This window comes from Schistocerca gregaria, chromosome 7, assembly GCF_023897955.1.
Source record: "Schistocerca gregaria isolate iqSchGreg1 chromosome 7, iqSchGreg1.2, whole genome shotgun sequence".
NCBI lineage: Eukaryota > Metazoa > Arthropoda > Insecta > Orthoptera > Acrididae > Schistocerca > Schistocerca gregaria.
Window position 1 is genome coordinate 204,889,519 of NC_064926.1, and position 15,424 is coordinate 204,904,942.

At 40.7% G+C, this 15,424-nt stretch overlaps 1 protein-coding gene across 1 annotated transcript in view; it reads right to left on the reverse strand.

The window, feature by feature from the left end:
• LOC126281597 (protein PTOV1 homolog) overlaps positions 1 to 15,424 on the reverse strand; it is a 227,361-nt gene that overhangs the window by 12,548 nt on the left and 199,389 nt on the right. Inside the window, exon 9 of the mRNA XM_049980694.1 lies at positions 2,977 to 3,234. Coding sequence (XP_049836651.1) covers positions 2,977 to 3,234 — 258 coding nt within the window. The remainder of the gene's footprint in view (positions 1 to 2,976; positions 3,235 to 15,424) is intronic.

A 15,424-nucleotide genomic window follows, 5' to 3' on the forward strand; every position in this document is an offset into this window, starting at 1 on the left:
TATCCTTAAATATCAAAGATTTACTTCCCACTCTTTTGAAGCACCCACCAGACTTCAGCAATCAATGGTTTCAGAGCAGATGGATGATATCTGCACAACTCACACCCCAGGTGCAGCCAAGCATATTCCATACATCTAATTTTGCATGCTAATGCATGGATGTGGAATGAATCAAAACATTTAATTCATTAGTTCATATCATTAATGACCACAAAAAAGATTGAGAATTCAAACACATTCAGTAAGTTCTGATTACACTCACCGGTGATTGAAATTTTGTGAGTAGATTCCAGTGCAACAAAAAACACCTTTGTTTTAATTATGTCCACCCCAAATCCTGTATCATGTCAGTGACACTCTCTCCTTCATTTTGCAATAATACAAAATGTGCTACTCTTCTTTGAACTTTCGGTCTGCTCTGGAAAATTTCAGAGTATGCTGATGCAATAGCTCCATACTTGACAATCATATACAACTGTTCACCCCAAGAAAGATCCATACCAGAAGACTGGAAAGTTGCAGAGGTCACACCAATATCCTAGAAAGGTAGCAGGAGTAATCCACTAAATTACAGGCCCATGTCATTAATGTGAATATGCAGCAGGATTTTGGAACATGTATCATGTTCGATCATTATGCATTACCTCGAAGAGCACGGTCTATTGACACATAGTCAACACAGATTTAGAAAACTTCATTCTTGTGAAACACAACTATTTCTTTACTCACATGAAGTGTTGAGTGCTATTAACAAAGGATTAACTGATTTCATATTTCTAGATTTCCAGACGGCTTTGGACATGGTACCACACGGGCAGCTTGTATAGAAATTGCATACTTATGGAATATCATCTCAGTTATGTAACTGGATTCATGATTTCCTGTAAGAGAGGTCACAGTCCATAATAAAATCATTGAATAAAACAGGAGGGATTTCTGGATTTCCCCAAGATCATACTACAGGCCCTTTGCTGTTCCTTATCTATATGAACAATTTAGGAGACAATGTGAGCAGATGTCTTAAGCTGTTTGCAGATGATGCTCTCATTTATTGACTGCTAAAGTCATTAGAAGATCAAAACAAATTGCAAAACAATGTAGAAAAGATGGTGCAAAAATTGGCAATTGACACTAAATAACGAAAAGTGTGACGTCATCTACATGAGTGCTAAAAGAAATCTGTTGAACTTCAATTACACTATAAATCAGTCAAATCTAAAGGCTGTAAATTCAACTAAATACCTAGGTATTACATTTACAAACAACTTAAACCGGAAGGAACACATAGGAGATGATGTGTTGAAGGCTAACCAAAGATTGCCTTTTACTGGCACAACACTTAAAAAATGTAACAGATCTACTAAAGAGACTGCTTACGCTGCATTTGTCTGTCCTCTTTTAGAATACTGCTGTGCAGTAAGGGATCCTTACCAGATAGGATTGACATCAAGAAAGTCCAAAGAAGGGCAGCACGTTTTGTATTATTGTGAAATAGGGGAGAGAGTGTCACTGAAGTGATACAGGATTTGGGGTGGACATCAGTAACACAAAGGTGTTTTTCGCTGCAGCGGAATCTTCTCACAAAATTTCTATCACCAACTTTCTCCTTCGAATGCTAAAATATTTTGTTGACACCAATCTACTCGGTGAGAAATGATTATCATAATAAAATGAAGCTAATCAGAGCTCGCATGGAAAGATACAGGTGTTCATTTTATCTGCGTGCTGTACAAGATTGGAACAGTAGGGAATTATTGTGAAGGTGATTTTATGAACCCTCTGCAAGGCACTTAAATGTCATTTGCAGAGTATCCATGTAGATGTAGATGTGTCATTTTCTGATTATCTTTTTGTTTTGTAAGAGTGTGTCGAGCATCATAGTCTTCATTTGACCTAAATAGGTCAATTGCATTATTCAATTCCAACTTTATGTTTTCTGTATTTTTTCACTCAGTTTATTCTAGAGAAATTTGTGTCCATTATTTTTCAATTTTTTTTGTTGCTTTGGAATAAGCTTAACTTTTTTTAGTCTGTCCCTTCCCAAAAACTCCTCATTCCCACACTTGTTCTGTTAATTTCATTTTACTAGCTGATAGAAGTATTTTGCATTTTTATGTTTTTTTACTATAATGGTTTATCTTGTGTTCGTTGTCTTAAAGGATGTAATTGGCTTGTCTTAAAGGATGTAATTGGCTTGTCTTAAAGGATGTAATTGGCTTGTCTTAAAGGATGTAATTGGCTTGGCTTGTCTTAAAGGATGTAATTGGCTTGGCTTGTCTTAAAGGATGTAATTGGCCCGTTACTAAATGTTACCTATGGTTGTGTTAGTAACTCGTGTACACTATGCTCCCTATTTGAAATATGATGTCTTGGAAGTTTGGAATCTGACCCTGCTGTATTCTCAATTAATAAGGCATCAGACCACAAGAAACCTGATGAAATGGATACATACATCAAGACTGAATATACTATTTCTAACATCTTAACTTTTCAGAAACAACAGATAGCTCTGCATTCCCTACAGTTGATTAGGTACACTAGTAAGACAGATTTTCACCGGCTTTCTGAATGTAATTACACGTTCATTAATTTCAGGAAGATAAACTACCTAGACTTTTCATTCACTGCTTCAGTCTGCATATATACATAATAGATCTTTGAGACTTGAAAATATCTTTGGAACAATATAGTTACATTTGATTGTTGGAACTGTTTTAATTTAGGTTGCATCCAGTTGAAACTTGTATATATGAATAACCATCTCTAAGAATAACTCAGTAAAACAATTTAATCATAACTATTAGTGAAAATTGGAAATTTTTTAAATTATTATTTTTGTTGCCTCACTGTACTATTAAAGAATACCAAAGGAAATAATCAAATACACACTAACTTTATAAATTAAAAAAGCAGATGAGATGAACAGACACATTCTCTGATTAACATTCTTAAAATTGCTGTCAATATAGCATATACCTCAAGTTCCTCAAGTTGGGACTTTTCTTGCATTTCTTCCTCCTGCTCAGTTTTTATTTCCTCGCAACGCAGCTGGCTCTCAAGAAGGGTTTCCTGTTGAGCAACTTCCATGTTATCTATTGGCGGCTGTTGAGGACCAGGACCTTCTGCTTCCTGACAACCTTGCATAGTGCCTCCTGGACCTTGCTGCTGCTGTTGCTGTTGCTGCTCCTGCTGAGATTGCTGCTGTTGCGCAAGTAGTATTTGTTGATCTTGCTCCTGCAGGATGAGAATAGTAATAGTCTTATAAAATTCTGCCATCAAGAAAAAGTATTTGACAACGCATATCCAAAGTTACATTTTCAGTACACAGTACACTGACAAGCACACACCCTACAAAGAAAGCTCTGTTAGCTCAGGACAAAATCAGAAAAAAAATCAATGTGTACATTTTCAAAATTCAGGCAATGGAAACTCCAGGTTGGAATATCATCAATATAAGGAAAAGATAGATTGTTACTTAATGTAAATATGAAACACTGAGTTGCAGACACATGCAATGTAAATACACTTACACATTAGCATTTGCCCAAAGCCTTCATCATAAAAGGAAGCACATGCACATTCATCCATGCAAGCAAGCACACTTCACACACACGTGATCAGCTTCTCTGGCAGCTCGAACGTGAATGCAGCTGTCACACAGAAAGGAAGCAGTAATCTGGAGGGGGCTGGAAATGGGTAGGTATGGCAGGGTATCAGTGGCGGGAGAGAAGAGTGCTGTCTGGTGGAGTGTGCAAGGACTGGACTACCAACAGGCACAGCATTGGGAAGCTGATGGGCAGGGAGGCGGGAGGTGAGGGGAAGCAGGGAGGGGGGGGGGGGGGAGTAGGGAATGAAAAGGGATAGGAGTAGGGAAAGGGAAAGATAGGTGGGCACATTGTCAGAGGGTGGCACACAAAGAGTGTGGGAGACGAGAAAAGGGAGGTGGTCATAGTACAGAGAAGAGGGAAACTGTTGGCAACATGTTACTGAAGGTTGAGGCTGGGCTATTTTCGGGATGGAGAAGGTGTTGTAAAAATAATTCCCATCTGCGTAGTTCATAAAAACTGGTGGTGGAGGGGAGGATCCAGAGGGCTTGAGTAGTGAGGCAGCCATTGTAAGCAAGCTCTTGGCCACAGTTTGGCAGTCACTCTTTACCCTGGTGGATAGCTGGTTGGTAATCATAGCAATATAAAAAGCTGTGCAATGACTGCAGCAGAGCTAGTATATGAAATGGCTGCTTTCACAGATGGCCTTGCCATTAATGGGATAGGATAAGTCCGCGAGAGGACTGTATTAAGAAGTGCTGGTTTTTCCATATGGATACAATCCCTGTGGCAAAGGGATTGGGAGTGGAACAGGGGTGGACTAGGATGCTATGTAGATTGGGTGGATGAAGGAACACCACTTTAGGAGGGGTGAGAAGTGTCTTGGGTAGGATGTCCCTCATTTAGGGCATGATGATATGCAATCAAAACCCTGGGGTAGGATGCAGTTGTTCCAGCTGGGGCAGTAATGGATGATGAAGGGGCAGTCCTTTGTAGCTGGCTCTTGATGGATGTGGGAGCATTGGGAATCTGAGGATAAATTGCACAGGAGACCCTCAAGCATACTGGGCAAGGGAGTTCGTGCCACTGCAGGTAGCCACCCCATCCGGCCACATTGTATGGGAGGGATTTTTGGGTGGAAGAAATGACAGCTGTCAACATGCAGGTAGTGTTGGTAGTTGATGAATTTAATGTGGACAGGGGTGTGGATGGAGCCATCAGAGAGTAGGAGGTCCAACATCAAAGACATCAACCACTTTCTTCACCAGCTCTCCTCCATTCTCACCCCTTTATCTTCTGGATCCCTACTCGTCACTGACAATGCTCCCTCCCTATACACCAACATCTTTCATGCCCATGTCTTACCTTTCCCAACATCGTTCAGGTTCCAAGCCCACTACTTCATTCCTAATACATCTTACTAACTTGATACTAACTCACAACTACTTCTCCTTTGAAGTGGAAGTATACAAAAAAATCTGCGGCACAGCCATGGGCACCTGCATGGAAGCCTCCTATGCCAGCCTGTTTATGTGCCATCTAGGGGAGACTTTTCTAGCCTCCCAAATGCCAAATCTCTAATTTGGTTCACATTTATTTATATTTTCATAATTTGGACTCAGGATTGTGACACCTTCATTCATTCACAACCTCATCACCTTCTTTCCTGCTTTACCTGGTCCCCCTCAGCTCAGCATGCCACCTTCCTAGATGTTAACCACCACCTCTTTGATGGCTCCATCCACACCTCTGGCCGCATTAAACTACTAACAATACCTGAATTTTGACAGCTGTCATCATTTTCACAACAAAAATTCCTCCTTCGCATCCTGATCACCTGGCAATGGCATATCGGCAGTGAGAAGAAATCTCTTGCCCATTGTGCTGAGGGTCTCACCAAGGCCTCACAGACAGACACTATTGCCCAAACCTAGTCTGCAAACAGATCTCCTGTGCCATTTCCCCTCACACCCACAATCCTCCCATCAGCCTAAAGAAACAGCTACAAAGGAGTCCCCCTTCATAACCCACTATTACCCCAGACTAAAACAAAATTGAACCCCATACTTCTCACCCCTCCTAAAGTGGTGTCTCGTCCCCCACCCAACCTCGACAACATCCGAGTCCATCCCTATGCCGTCCCCAATCACAAACCCTTGCCACAGGGATCATATACCTGTGGAAGACCCAGGTGAAAAACCTGCCAAATCCCCCCACCCGGCACTTCCCAGTACAGTCCTGTCAAAGGTATATCCTACCCCATCAGAGGCCGGGCCACCTAGGAAAGCTGCTATGTCATGTACCAGGTCTGCTGCAATCATTGCACAGCTTTTCATATTGATATGACTACCAACCAGCTGTCCACAAGGATAAACAGCCACTGCCAAACTGTGCCCAAGAGTAATGTTGACCACCATATAGTACAACATGTACCTGGACATAACATGCTTGATTTCAATAGCTGATTCACTACCTCAGACATCTAGGTCCTCTCCTCCACCACCAGTTTTTCTGAACTATGCGGATGGTAGTTATCCTTAAAACACATTGATTGCTCCTGAAACCATCCTGACTGCATGCCCCCCCCCCCACCCCCCCTTCCCTTCCCTTCCCTGCTCATCTCCTTTTTCATTTCCTGTTCTCCCCTACCCCCTTCTAGTCTAGTCCTTGCACAATCCACCAGACAGCACTTTTCTCTCCTCCACTGTTACCCTGCTATTCTTGCCTCTTCCCCACCCCCTCCAGATAGCTGCTTCCATTCTATGTGACAGTTGCATTCTTGTCCAAGGTGCCAGAGTTGGCAGTCATGTTTGCATGAAGTGTACTTGCTTGCGCAAATGAATGAGTGTGTATTTCCTTTCCTGTTGAAGGCATTGACTGACTGTCTGCAACTTAATGTGTCATCTTTACATTAAGTAGCAATCTACCTTTCCCAGAATCCAGAGAGACATATGAGTGGCTAGACGAGGGGGATGAACAAATATAATGGAAAACCTTTTCAGAAAGACTTGTAAATGAACAATATATTTCATATTTTAAAATTTTACCCCTCCTATTCTAATTTTTTTTTTCTAAAAGTAAAAGTAATTTTGTATTTTTGCATGATATATTACTACAATCCACAAATTATTTTGTTGTTGTTTTGGTAGACGTATCAGTAAGGTATCTGTACAGTATTAGCCATATCAGATATTCAGCATGTTGTCAGCTGCAAAAACTGTTACATGTGCTTTGGTAGAGCTGGTGATTATTTTGTGTGGAAATGGATCAGAGAATTTGTATTAAATTTTGCTATAAGAATGGAATAAAGTGCAGAATTTCACCTTCTGAAGATAATTCACAGCCAGCCATTCTATCTCCCTTGTCATTTTGTAGTTTTCTCAAGTAAATTTTTCTTTCAGTATGAAAACTTAAACTGTAAAAATCTGCTCTGGTCTGTTTATTGTGCACATCCTTCATTAATGACTTTTTTTTACAATGTGTTGGATGAGCCATCTTTTCTATATATGTGGAGGGATGAGTTGTGGAAGAAAATTTCATTGCTTCCTGTTTAAAAAGACTAATTCATGTTCTCCATGGAGCATGGATCTATCAGCACAAAATCTGATAGGAATAATGAAGGAGTGTGTGAATGATGAATAAGAAATCAGGAATATGGGTTAACTAGTATGAACAGCCTTGTGAACACATTATCACATCCAAGATAGAGATAAAGTCAAAACCCACCACAATAGCACAAAAAAGATGAGAAGATGCGTTGGAAGAGGGCTGCAAATAAACAAGGTGGGAGAAGAGAATCGGGAAGGGATGACAGGACATAATGGGTAGAGGGTGTGGGGACAGTATGTTACCACAGATTGAGGCCAGTATAATTGCAGGAGCAGAGAATATGTTGTAAGGATAACTGCACAGTTCAGAAAAGCTGGTGGTGAAGGGAAGGATCCAGATGGCCCAGGTAGTGAAGCAGCCACTGAAATCAAGTGTGTCATGTTCAGCTGCATGTTGGGCCACAAGGTGGTCTGCTTTGCTCTTGGCCACCTGGTGGACAGTTAGTTAACAGTATGATCATACCAATATAAAAAGCTGTGCAATGACTGCAGCACAGCTGGTAAATGATATGGCTGCTTTCACAGGTGGTCCGGCTGCTGATGAGGTAGGATAAACATGTTACAGGACTGGAATAGGAAATGCTGAATGGGTGGATTGGGCAGGTTTTGCACCAGGATCTTCCACAGGGATGTGGTCCTTGTGGCAAGGGGTTGGGATTGGGAGTGGCATAGGGATGGACTAGGAGGTTGTGGACATTGGGTGGGTGACGGAACACCACTTTAGGAGGGGTGGGAAATATCTTGGGTAGGATGTCACTCGTTTCAGGGCACGATGACAGGTAATCAAAGCCCTGGAGAAGGATTTAGTACCTGTTTGTGAAGGCACTCAGCATACTGAGCAGGGGAGTTTTTGTCACTGCAGATATGCCATCACTGTGTAGCCAGGTCATAGGAGGGAGTTTTTGGTGTGAAATGGATGACAGCTTCCAAATTGCACATACCATTGGTGGTTGGTGGGTTTAACATGGACAGAGATGGAGCCATCAGAGAGGAGGAGGTCAACATCTAGGAAGGTGGCACGCTGGGTTGAGGAGGACCACATGGAATGGATGGGAGAGAAAGTGTTCAGGCTGTGAAGGAACAAAGATAGGGTGTCTTGGCTCTGGATCCAGACCATGAAGATATCAACAATGAACCTCAATCAGGTTGGGGTTTGGTGTTTGGGGGGAGGCCATCGCCAAACTGAGGCCAAGAGCAAAGTAGACTACCCACGCCATTTGGATCCTTCCCTCCACCACCAGCTTTTCTGAGGTGTGCAGATGGGGGTTATCTTTACAACATATTCTCCACTCCCGTAATTATCCTGGCCTTAACCTACAGTAACATAATGTCCCCACACACTCCACCCAACAGTTTTCACCCTCCTATGTCCTATCATCCCCTCCCATTCTCGTCTAACAACCTGTTTATTTGCAACCCTCTGCCAATGCATCCACCTGTCTTTCCCTGCTCCTCTCCTTTTTCATTCTTTTTTCCCCTACAACCTCGTGACGCTGCATCTGTTGGAGTCTAGTCCCTGCACACTCCATCGGACAGTGTACATCCCTTTCCCCACCAGTACACTACTATCCCTATCCCAATCCCTATCCCTATCCCTTCCCCACCCCCTCCAGATTGCTGCTGTTGGCGATTGTGTGTGTGTGTGTGTGTGTGTGTGTGTGTGTGTGTGTGTGTGTGTGTGTGTGTGTGTGTGTGTGTGTGTGTGTGTCATTACCTCAGTTTTACATTATTTGCATCTGCAGGACCATTTTACTTTATCATGCACTGGTAGTGTGCCATCTGCAACTAGACAATGTTAATGAGAATTTGATTGTTGAGTTAATACACTGCCCTATGCACATATGTGTGCATGTCTCTTTACTGATGAAGGCTGTGGCCAAAAACTATATGTGAGTGTCTTTTTATCGTGCCTGTATGCAATTTGACATGTCTTTTTTATGGTAAGTAGCAATCTATCTTTTCCTATATTGCAGAAATGAAATTTAATTGATGAGGGAGAATATATAAAATTGTTGCAAACACAGTAAGCCCAAGGAAAAACAGGTGTCTAAAAATGAGTTTGGCAGAAAGTTCAAAATAGCAAAGCAGGACGAGCCAAAGGAGAAATGCAAATCTGTACGTATGACTGTAGAAATGGTAAATTCAGAATACGAGAAAATTAAAGAAACCTCCAGAAAATGAGAATTGGCTTTGTGAATATCAGGAGCTCACACAGCAAGCCAATACTAAACAAATAAGAGAAGGCTGAAAGGTGGAAGAAATATATAACAGAGCTATATAAAGGAAATAAACTTAAAAACAAGATTATGGATGATGATGCAGGGGTAGATGAGGTGGGAGATTTGACAGTGTGATCGATCTGCCAAAGAAAAATGCAAGTAACAGCAAATAGGTGCGTGAAATATCTTGGCACAACAAAATTATGTTTAAACATAAAGCAGTGTATTAACTCGACAACCAAATTCTCATTAACATTGTCTAGTAGCAGATGACACGCTACCAGTGCATGATAAAGTAAAATGGTCCTGTAGATGCATATAATGTAAAACTGAGGTAATGACAAAACAAACAAAAACTGTTTTTTAGGCCTAATTTTCATAGATTAGTTATCACTCAAAACATGTTCACATTTCACAGATTTTATTACAGCAAACCCACTGACAATGCACAAACCTGCTAGTGTTTTGTATGACAGATGGACCTTATACCAACAAGTATGACAAATATTTGACAGAGCACAGAAAGATCTATGTCAAAACAAGAGAACGAGCATAGTCAACATTACCTTGAAATTATTATGATATTTTGGAGACCCAATCATGAGAAAACTGTGTCATCTAGTATGCACAACACATGAGAAAGGCAAAACACTGTCACAGTTCAAGAATAATTTACTAAAGCCAGATCTAAAGAATTCAGATGCTGACTTGTGAATATTATTGTACCATCAATATAAAATATCAAGGTTGCAAAATAGCTACCAATGCAAATTATTTACACAGTCATGGAAAGACTGATATAACCCAACTTGAATTCCAGAGAAATGGGTGGTTGGTTGTTTGGGGAAGGAGACCAGACAGCGTGGTCATCGATCTCATCAAATTAGGGAAGGATGGGGAAGGAAGTCAGCCGTGCCCTTTCAGAGGAACCATCCCGGCATTTGCCTGGAGTGATTTAGGGAAATTACGGAAAACCTAAATCAGGATGGCCAGACGCAGGATTGAACCGTCGTCCTCCCGAATGCAAGTCCAGTGTCTAAACACTGCGCCACCTCGCTCGTCCAGAGAAATGAAGAAACATGCACGACAATACTGATCATACAACTTGCCTTACAAGATTCACTTGGAAAAGTTATGTCTACATACACAGCATTCGTAGATTTAGAGAAAGCTTTATCAATGTTGAGTGGAATATTTTTTTTGAAATTCTGAAGGCAGCAAGGATAACATAGTAGTAACTGATTATCTATAATCTGAAAATAAACCAGGCTGCATTTGTAAGGACCAATGGATATAAAAAGGTGGCAGCTGTTCAGAAGGGAGTGCGACATGGTTGTCAGGTTGTAGATTATTCCCGATGTTATTCAGTCTGTGCACTGATAAAGCAGTAAAGGAAACTGAGAATAAATTTGGAAAGGAGATTTAAGGTCAGGAAAAATAAATGATAACTTTAAGGTTTGCCAATGAGACTGTAATTCTATCAGACACAGCAAAGGACTTTGAAGAACAACTGGATGGAACTGATAGTTTCTTGAGAATAGGTTATAAGATTATTATCAATGAAAGTTAAACAAAAGTAGTAGAATTAAATCATGCAATGCTGAAGGAATTAGATTAGGAAATGAGACACTGGAGGTGGTAGGTGAAGTTTGCTATTAGGGGTCGAAAGTATCTGCCGATGGCAAAAATAGAGATGATATAAAGTGCAGATTTGCAACAGCAAAAAAATCTTTCGTGAGAAAGACACAGATATTAATATTAAATAAAAATTTAAGTATGAGGAAGCATTTTCTGAAAGTACTTGTATGGAATGTAACCTGATACGGAAATGGCTCGTGGGTGAAAACAGTACAGACAAGAAGAAATTAAAAGCTTTTGAAATGGGGTGTTACAGAAGAATTTAAAAAATCACAGAGGCAGACTGAATCTTGCCATGACCTTGAGGATGTGCATTTGGCTGTCTGTGTAGGTGAATGTATGTGCTTCTGCCAGAGAAAGAGCACTAGCTCGAAAGCTAGTATAATTAGTTTTCTGTAGTGTGTTTCTATTTGCCACACATCAGTCAGCTATAGGTGAGAGTTTGCCTTTATTTTAAGTAAATGGCCAGACTGAATAAATAACGAAGAGATACTAAATGAAAGTGGGAAGAAAGGAGCTAAAGCACAACTTGACTATAAGAAGGGGTAAGGTGATAGAGCACATGCTGAGGCATTAAGAACTAATTTGGTAATTGAGAGAAGCATGAAGGGTTAAAATTGTAGTGGGCGATCAAAGCTTGAATACTGTAAGCATGTTCAAATGAATGTTAAGCAGAGATGAAGGGAGTTGCACAGGACAGACTAGCAAGGAGAGCTGCCTCAAACCAGTCTTCAGACTGAAGACATACAAAAGCAAGATTGACGGCTTTTCTAACTTCTGAAAGAAGAGTTACAGATTGCAGTTTTTAGTTCAGTATGCTGTCAGATATGTTTTGGGATTGGAAATTATATCCCAATGTTAGGTGGGAACATGGTTTATCTGAATGCAGTTTACAGACTTGGTTCATTCTGGAAATTCATTGTCCAAAACTACAGGGAAAAATACACAGTACAGCGTATTATCTGAAAATCACCCCAACATCTAAAGCTGTAAACTACTGTGGAGTGCATGGCAGAGGGTGATTAACATGGCATCCCATCTTAGAGATTCTTCTTCTTCCATTTAAATATGCAGTGCTGGAAGAATGAATATTTAAATATCTTTGGGAGTGCTACATCTAATCTTATCTTTACACTCCCTATGGGAGCCATACATACAAAGCTGAAGAATATCTCTCCAGTCTCCACTTCATATTGTTTCTTGAAATTTTATAAGTAGGCTTTCATGGAATAACTGGTGTTTGTTTGCCAATTAATGTCTTTCAACATTCTTATAACACTCTTCCACATGTCAAACAAACTTGTCACTGATAATCTCACCATCGAGCATCCATAAGCTCCTCAAACAAATTTGTGACCACTTGAGCAATATTCTGAAAGGGGATACATATATTACGATCTGCAAGCAATCTTGTAAAATGGCTCCAGATGGAGCTCAGCATTCATAGAAAGGAAAATACTTAAGGATCTCTAGCTTGTTTAGACAACTATGAGGAAGAAAAGAAGCCACAATCTTCCTCAAGGAACCATCTCCAAATTAAGCAATTTTGGGAAATTAGAGAAACATCTGAGAATGAATGTTCCAAGAGGAACTAAGCAACACATTTCTTCACTTTAATTCTTCCCATATACAGGTAAAAAATAACTGTGATGATACAATCACTGAGGTGCAAGTTTGTATGGAGGCTTACTGCCAATAGTTCTTCCTTCACACCATTCACGAATTGGACATGTAAAAAAGGAGAATGAAGTCCTTGTGCTACAAATCTTAAGACGGTCTGCAGATTATAGACACAGTTGACAATGCAGAGAATGTAAGAGGCAACAGACATACAAGAATATTAACACAACCCATTCTGAATATGTGTGTGGTGTCTTAACTGCTGTGTTATTTTGCTCTTTAATATTCATATTGACAATTAAGTCTATGTTATGGTTTGGTTATGTGAGAGATATAAATAAATAAAGAAGACCTATACATTTTGCAGTGCCTTGATCAATTACATTCTGTAACCTTTATACTGTGAGACAGACTGACCAAAATCTGCACTCTTGGAGCATGTTCCAGGATTGTCGCTGCATACAGACATCTAAATGCTTCAGGTCACAGGATGCAAAAAACAGCAAAATGCCCCTGATATTTTCCAATGATTTTTAGAGCAACTGACTATGCCTGTCCAGGATTGCATCAATTATCTGAGTGATATTATTGTCATGGGTTCCTCCATGGCCAATCACTTGAAAAATTTGCTCATTTTGTGATCTGCCTTACAGTCTGCAGGCTTACAATGTAACCTCACAAGATCTCCACCTTTCCAACCTACTACTGTTTACTTGAAGTTCAAGGTTTCACAGGATGGGGTTTGCCTCTGCCAGACTCACTGTTACATCTATGCCTCACCCTTCGTCTGTGAATGAGCTTCAGGGTTTCCTAGGGAAGAGAGCCTACTATAATAAATTCCTACTGGAACAGTCACATTGGCCCACCTGTTGCATGCGTTGTTATGCAAGGATATACCTTCTTGTTGAAGCCTGGATTGCAAATGTGCTTTTCAAATGTTGAAATCCAAACCACTCTCAGCTCCTTGTTTAGCTACATTCTCTCCAGACCATCACAAAATACTTGTGACTAACGCCTCACAGTACAGCCATGGTGTGGCACGGTGGTGCACCGGTATACCAACAGCTCTCAAGTTTCACCTTATTACTGACCCTTGGTTTCCTTGTTCGGCACTCACACTGACAAGGCAGCATACAACCTACAATAATGTGTGCTTTTATTGTCTTATTACAATTACAAAATTCATTTTTGTCCTATGTCTAAACAGCCAAGGCTAACATCTTGTCCCGCCTTCCTGTGGGTCCTGATCCCAACTTTGATAATGAAGAATTGCTTTGCTTCCATCTTGATATTCAAACTTGGGCCACAATCAAGGGATTCACAATTATGAGCTCATGCATAGCAGCTGCTGACCTGGTTCTCTGCCAGATGATTCACTTTGCAGCAAGAGTGGCTAAATAAACCACCGGTTCAGGCTTCAGATTCCCTGTGCGACTATTTTTCTTTATGGTTAACTAGAACAGGGGAAAGGAATACAGTAGAAGATGAATGGGTGACTAAGAGATAAAACAGTGAAGGCAGCAGAGGATCAAATAGGTAAAAGACAAGACCTAGTAGAAATTTTTGGATAAGAGAGATTAAATTTAACTGATGAAAGGAGAAAATTTAAAAAATGCAGCAAATGAAGCAGGGGTCAGGGAATACAAACATTTGAAAATGAGATTGACAGACAGTGCAAAATTGCTAAGCAGGACTGGCTAGAGGACAAAAGTAAGGATTTATAAACATATTTCTCTAGAGGAAAGATAGATAACACCTAGAGGAAAATTACACAGGCCTTTTGGGAAAGGAGAAGCAGCTGTATGAATGTCAAGAACTCAGATGGTAAACCAGTCCTAAGCAAAGAAGGGAAAATTGAAATGTGGGAGTATATAGAGGATCTATAAAAGGGAGATGAACTTGTAAGCAATATTATAGAAACAAAAGTGGAGGTAGATGAAGATGAGATGGGAGATGATATACTGTGAGAAAAGTTTGACAAAGCTCTGAAAGATCTAAGTCGAAACAAGGTCCCAGGAGCAGATGGTATTCCATCAGAAGTGGTGGTGGTGCTGGTTAGTGTTTAACGTCCCGTCGAGAACGAGGTCATTAGAGACGGAGCGCAAGCTCGGGTTGGGGAAGGAAATCGGCCGTGCCCTTTCAAAGGAACCATCCCGGCATTTGCCTGAAGCGATGTAGGGAAATCACAGAAAACCTAAATCAGGATGGCCGGAGACAGGATTGAACCGTCGTCCTCCCGAATACGAGTCCAGTGTGCTAACCACTGCGCCACCTCGCTCGGTCCATCAGAACTACTGATAGTCTTGGGAACACCAGCCATGACAAAACTATTCCATATCGTGTACAGAAGTAGGAGACAGCCACAGGCGAAATACCTTACACTTCAAGAAGAATATAATAATTCCAATTCCAAAGAAAGTAGGTGTTGACAGATCAGAACATTACCGAACAATCAGTTTAATAAATCATGATTGGAAAATACGAGGGTTGGAACGTAAATAGTGGCAACTATTTATTCACAACCAATACAGAAGAGTTACATGTTTGCACCTGTTACTGTCCTTCAAAGTAGTCACCAGTGTTGTGTAGAACCCGTTACCAGTGAGCCTGTTCTGTTGATGGTGCGAATGGAGCGGTCTACTGCCTGTCGAATATTTGGAATAGTTCTGAAGTGAATTCCACGAACTGGTTCCTTCATCTTCGGAATTAAATCAAAGTCACAAAGACTTCAGTACGGGGAGTATGGTGATGATACAGTACTTCTCAGATCCATTGACCAAACAGAGCAGCCACA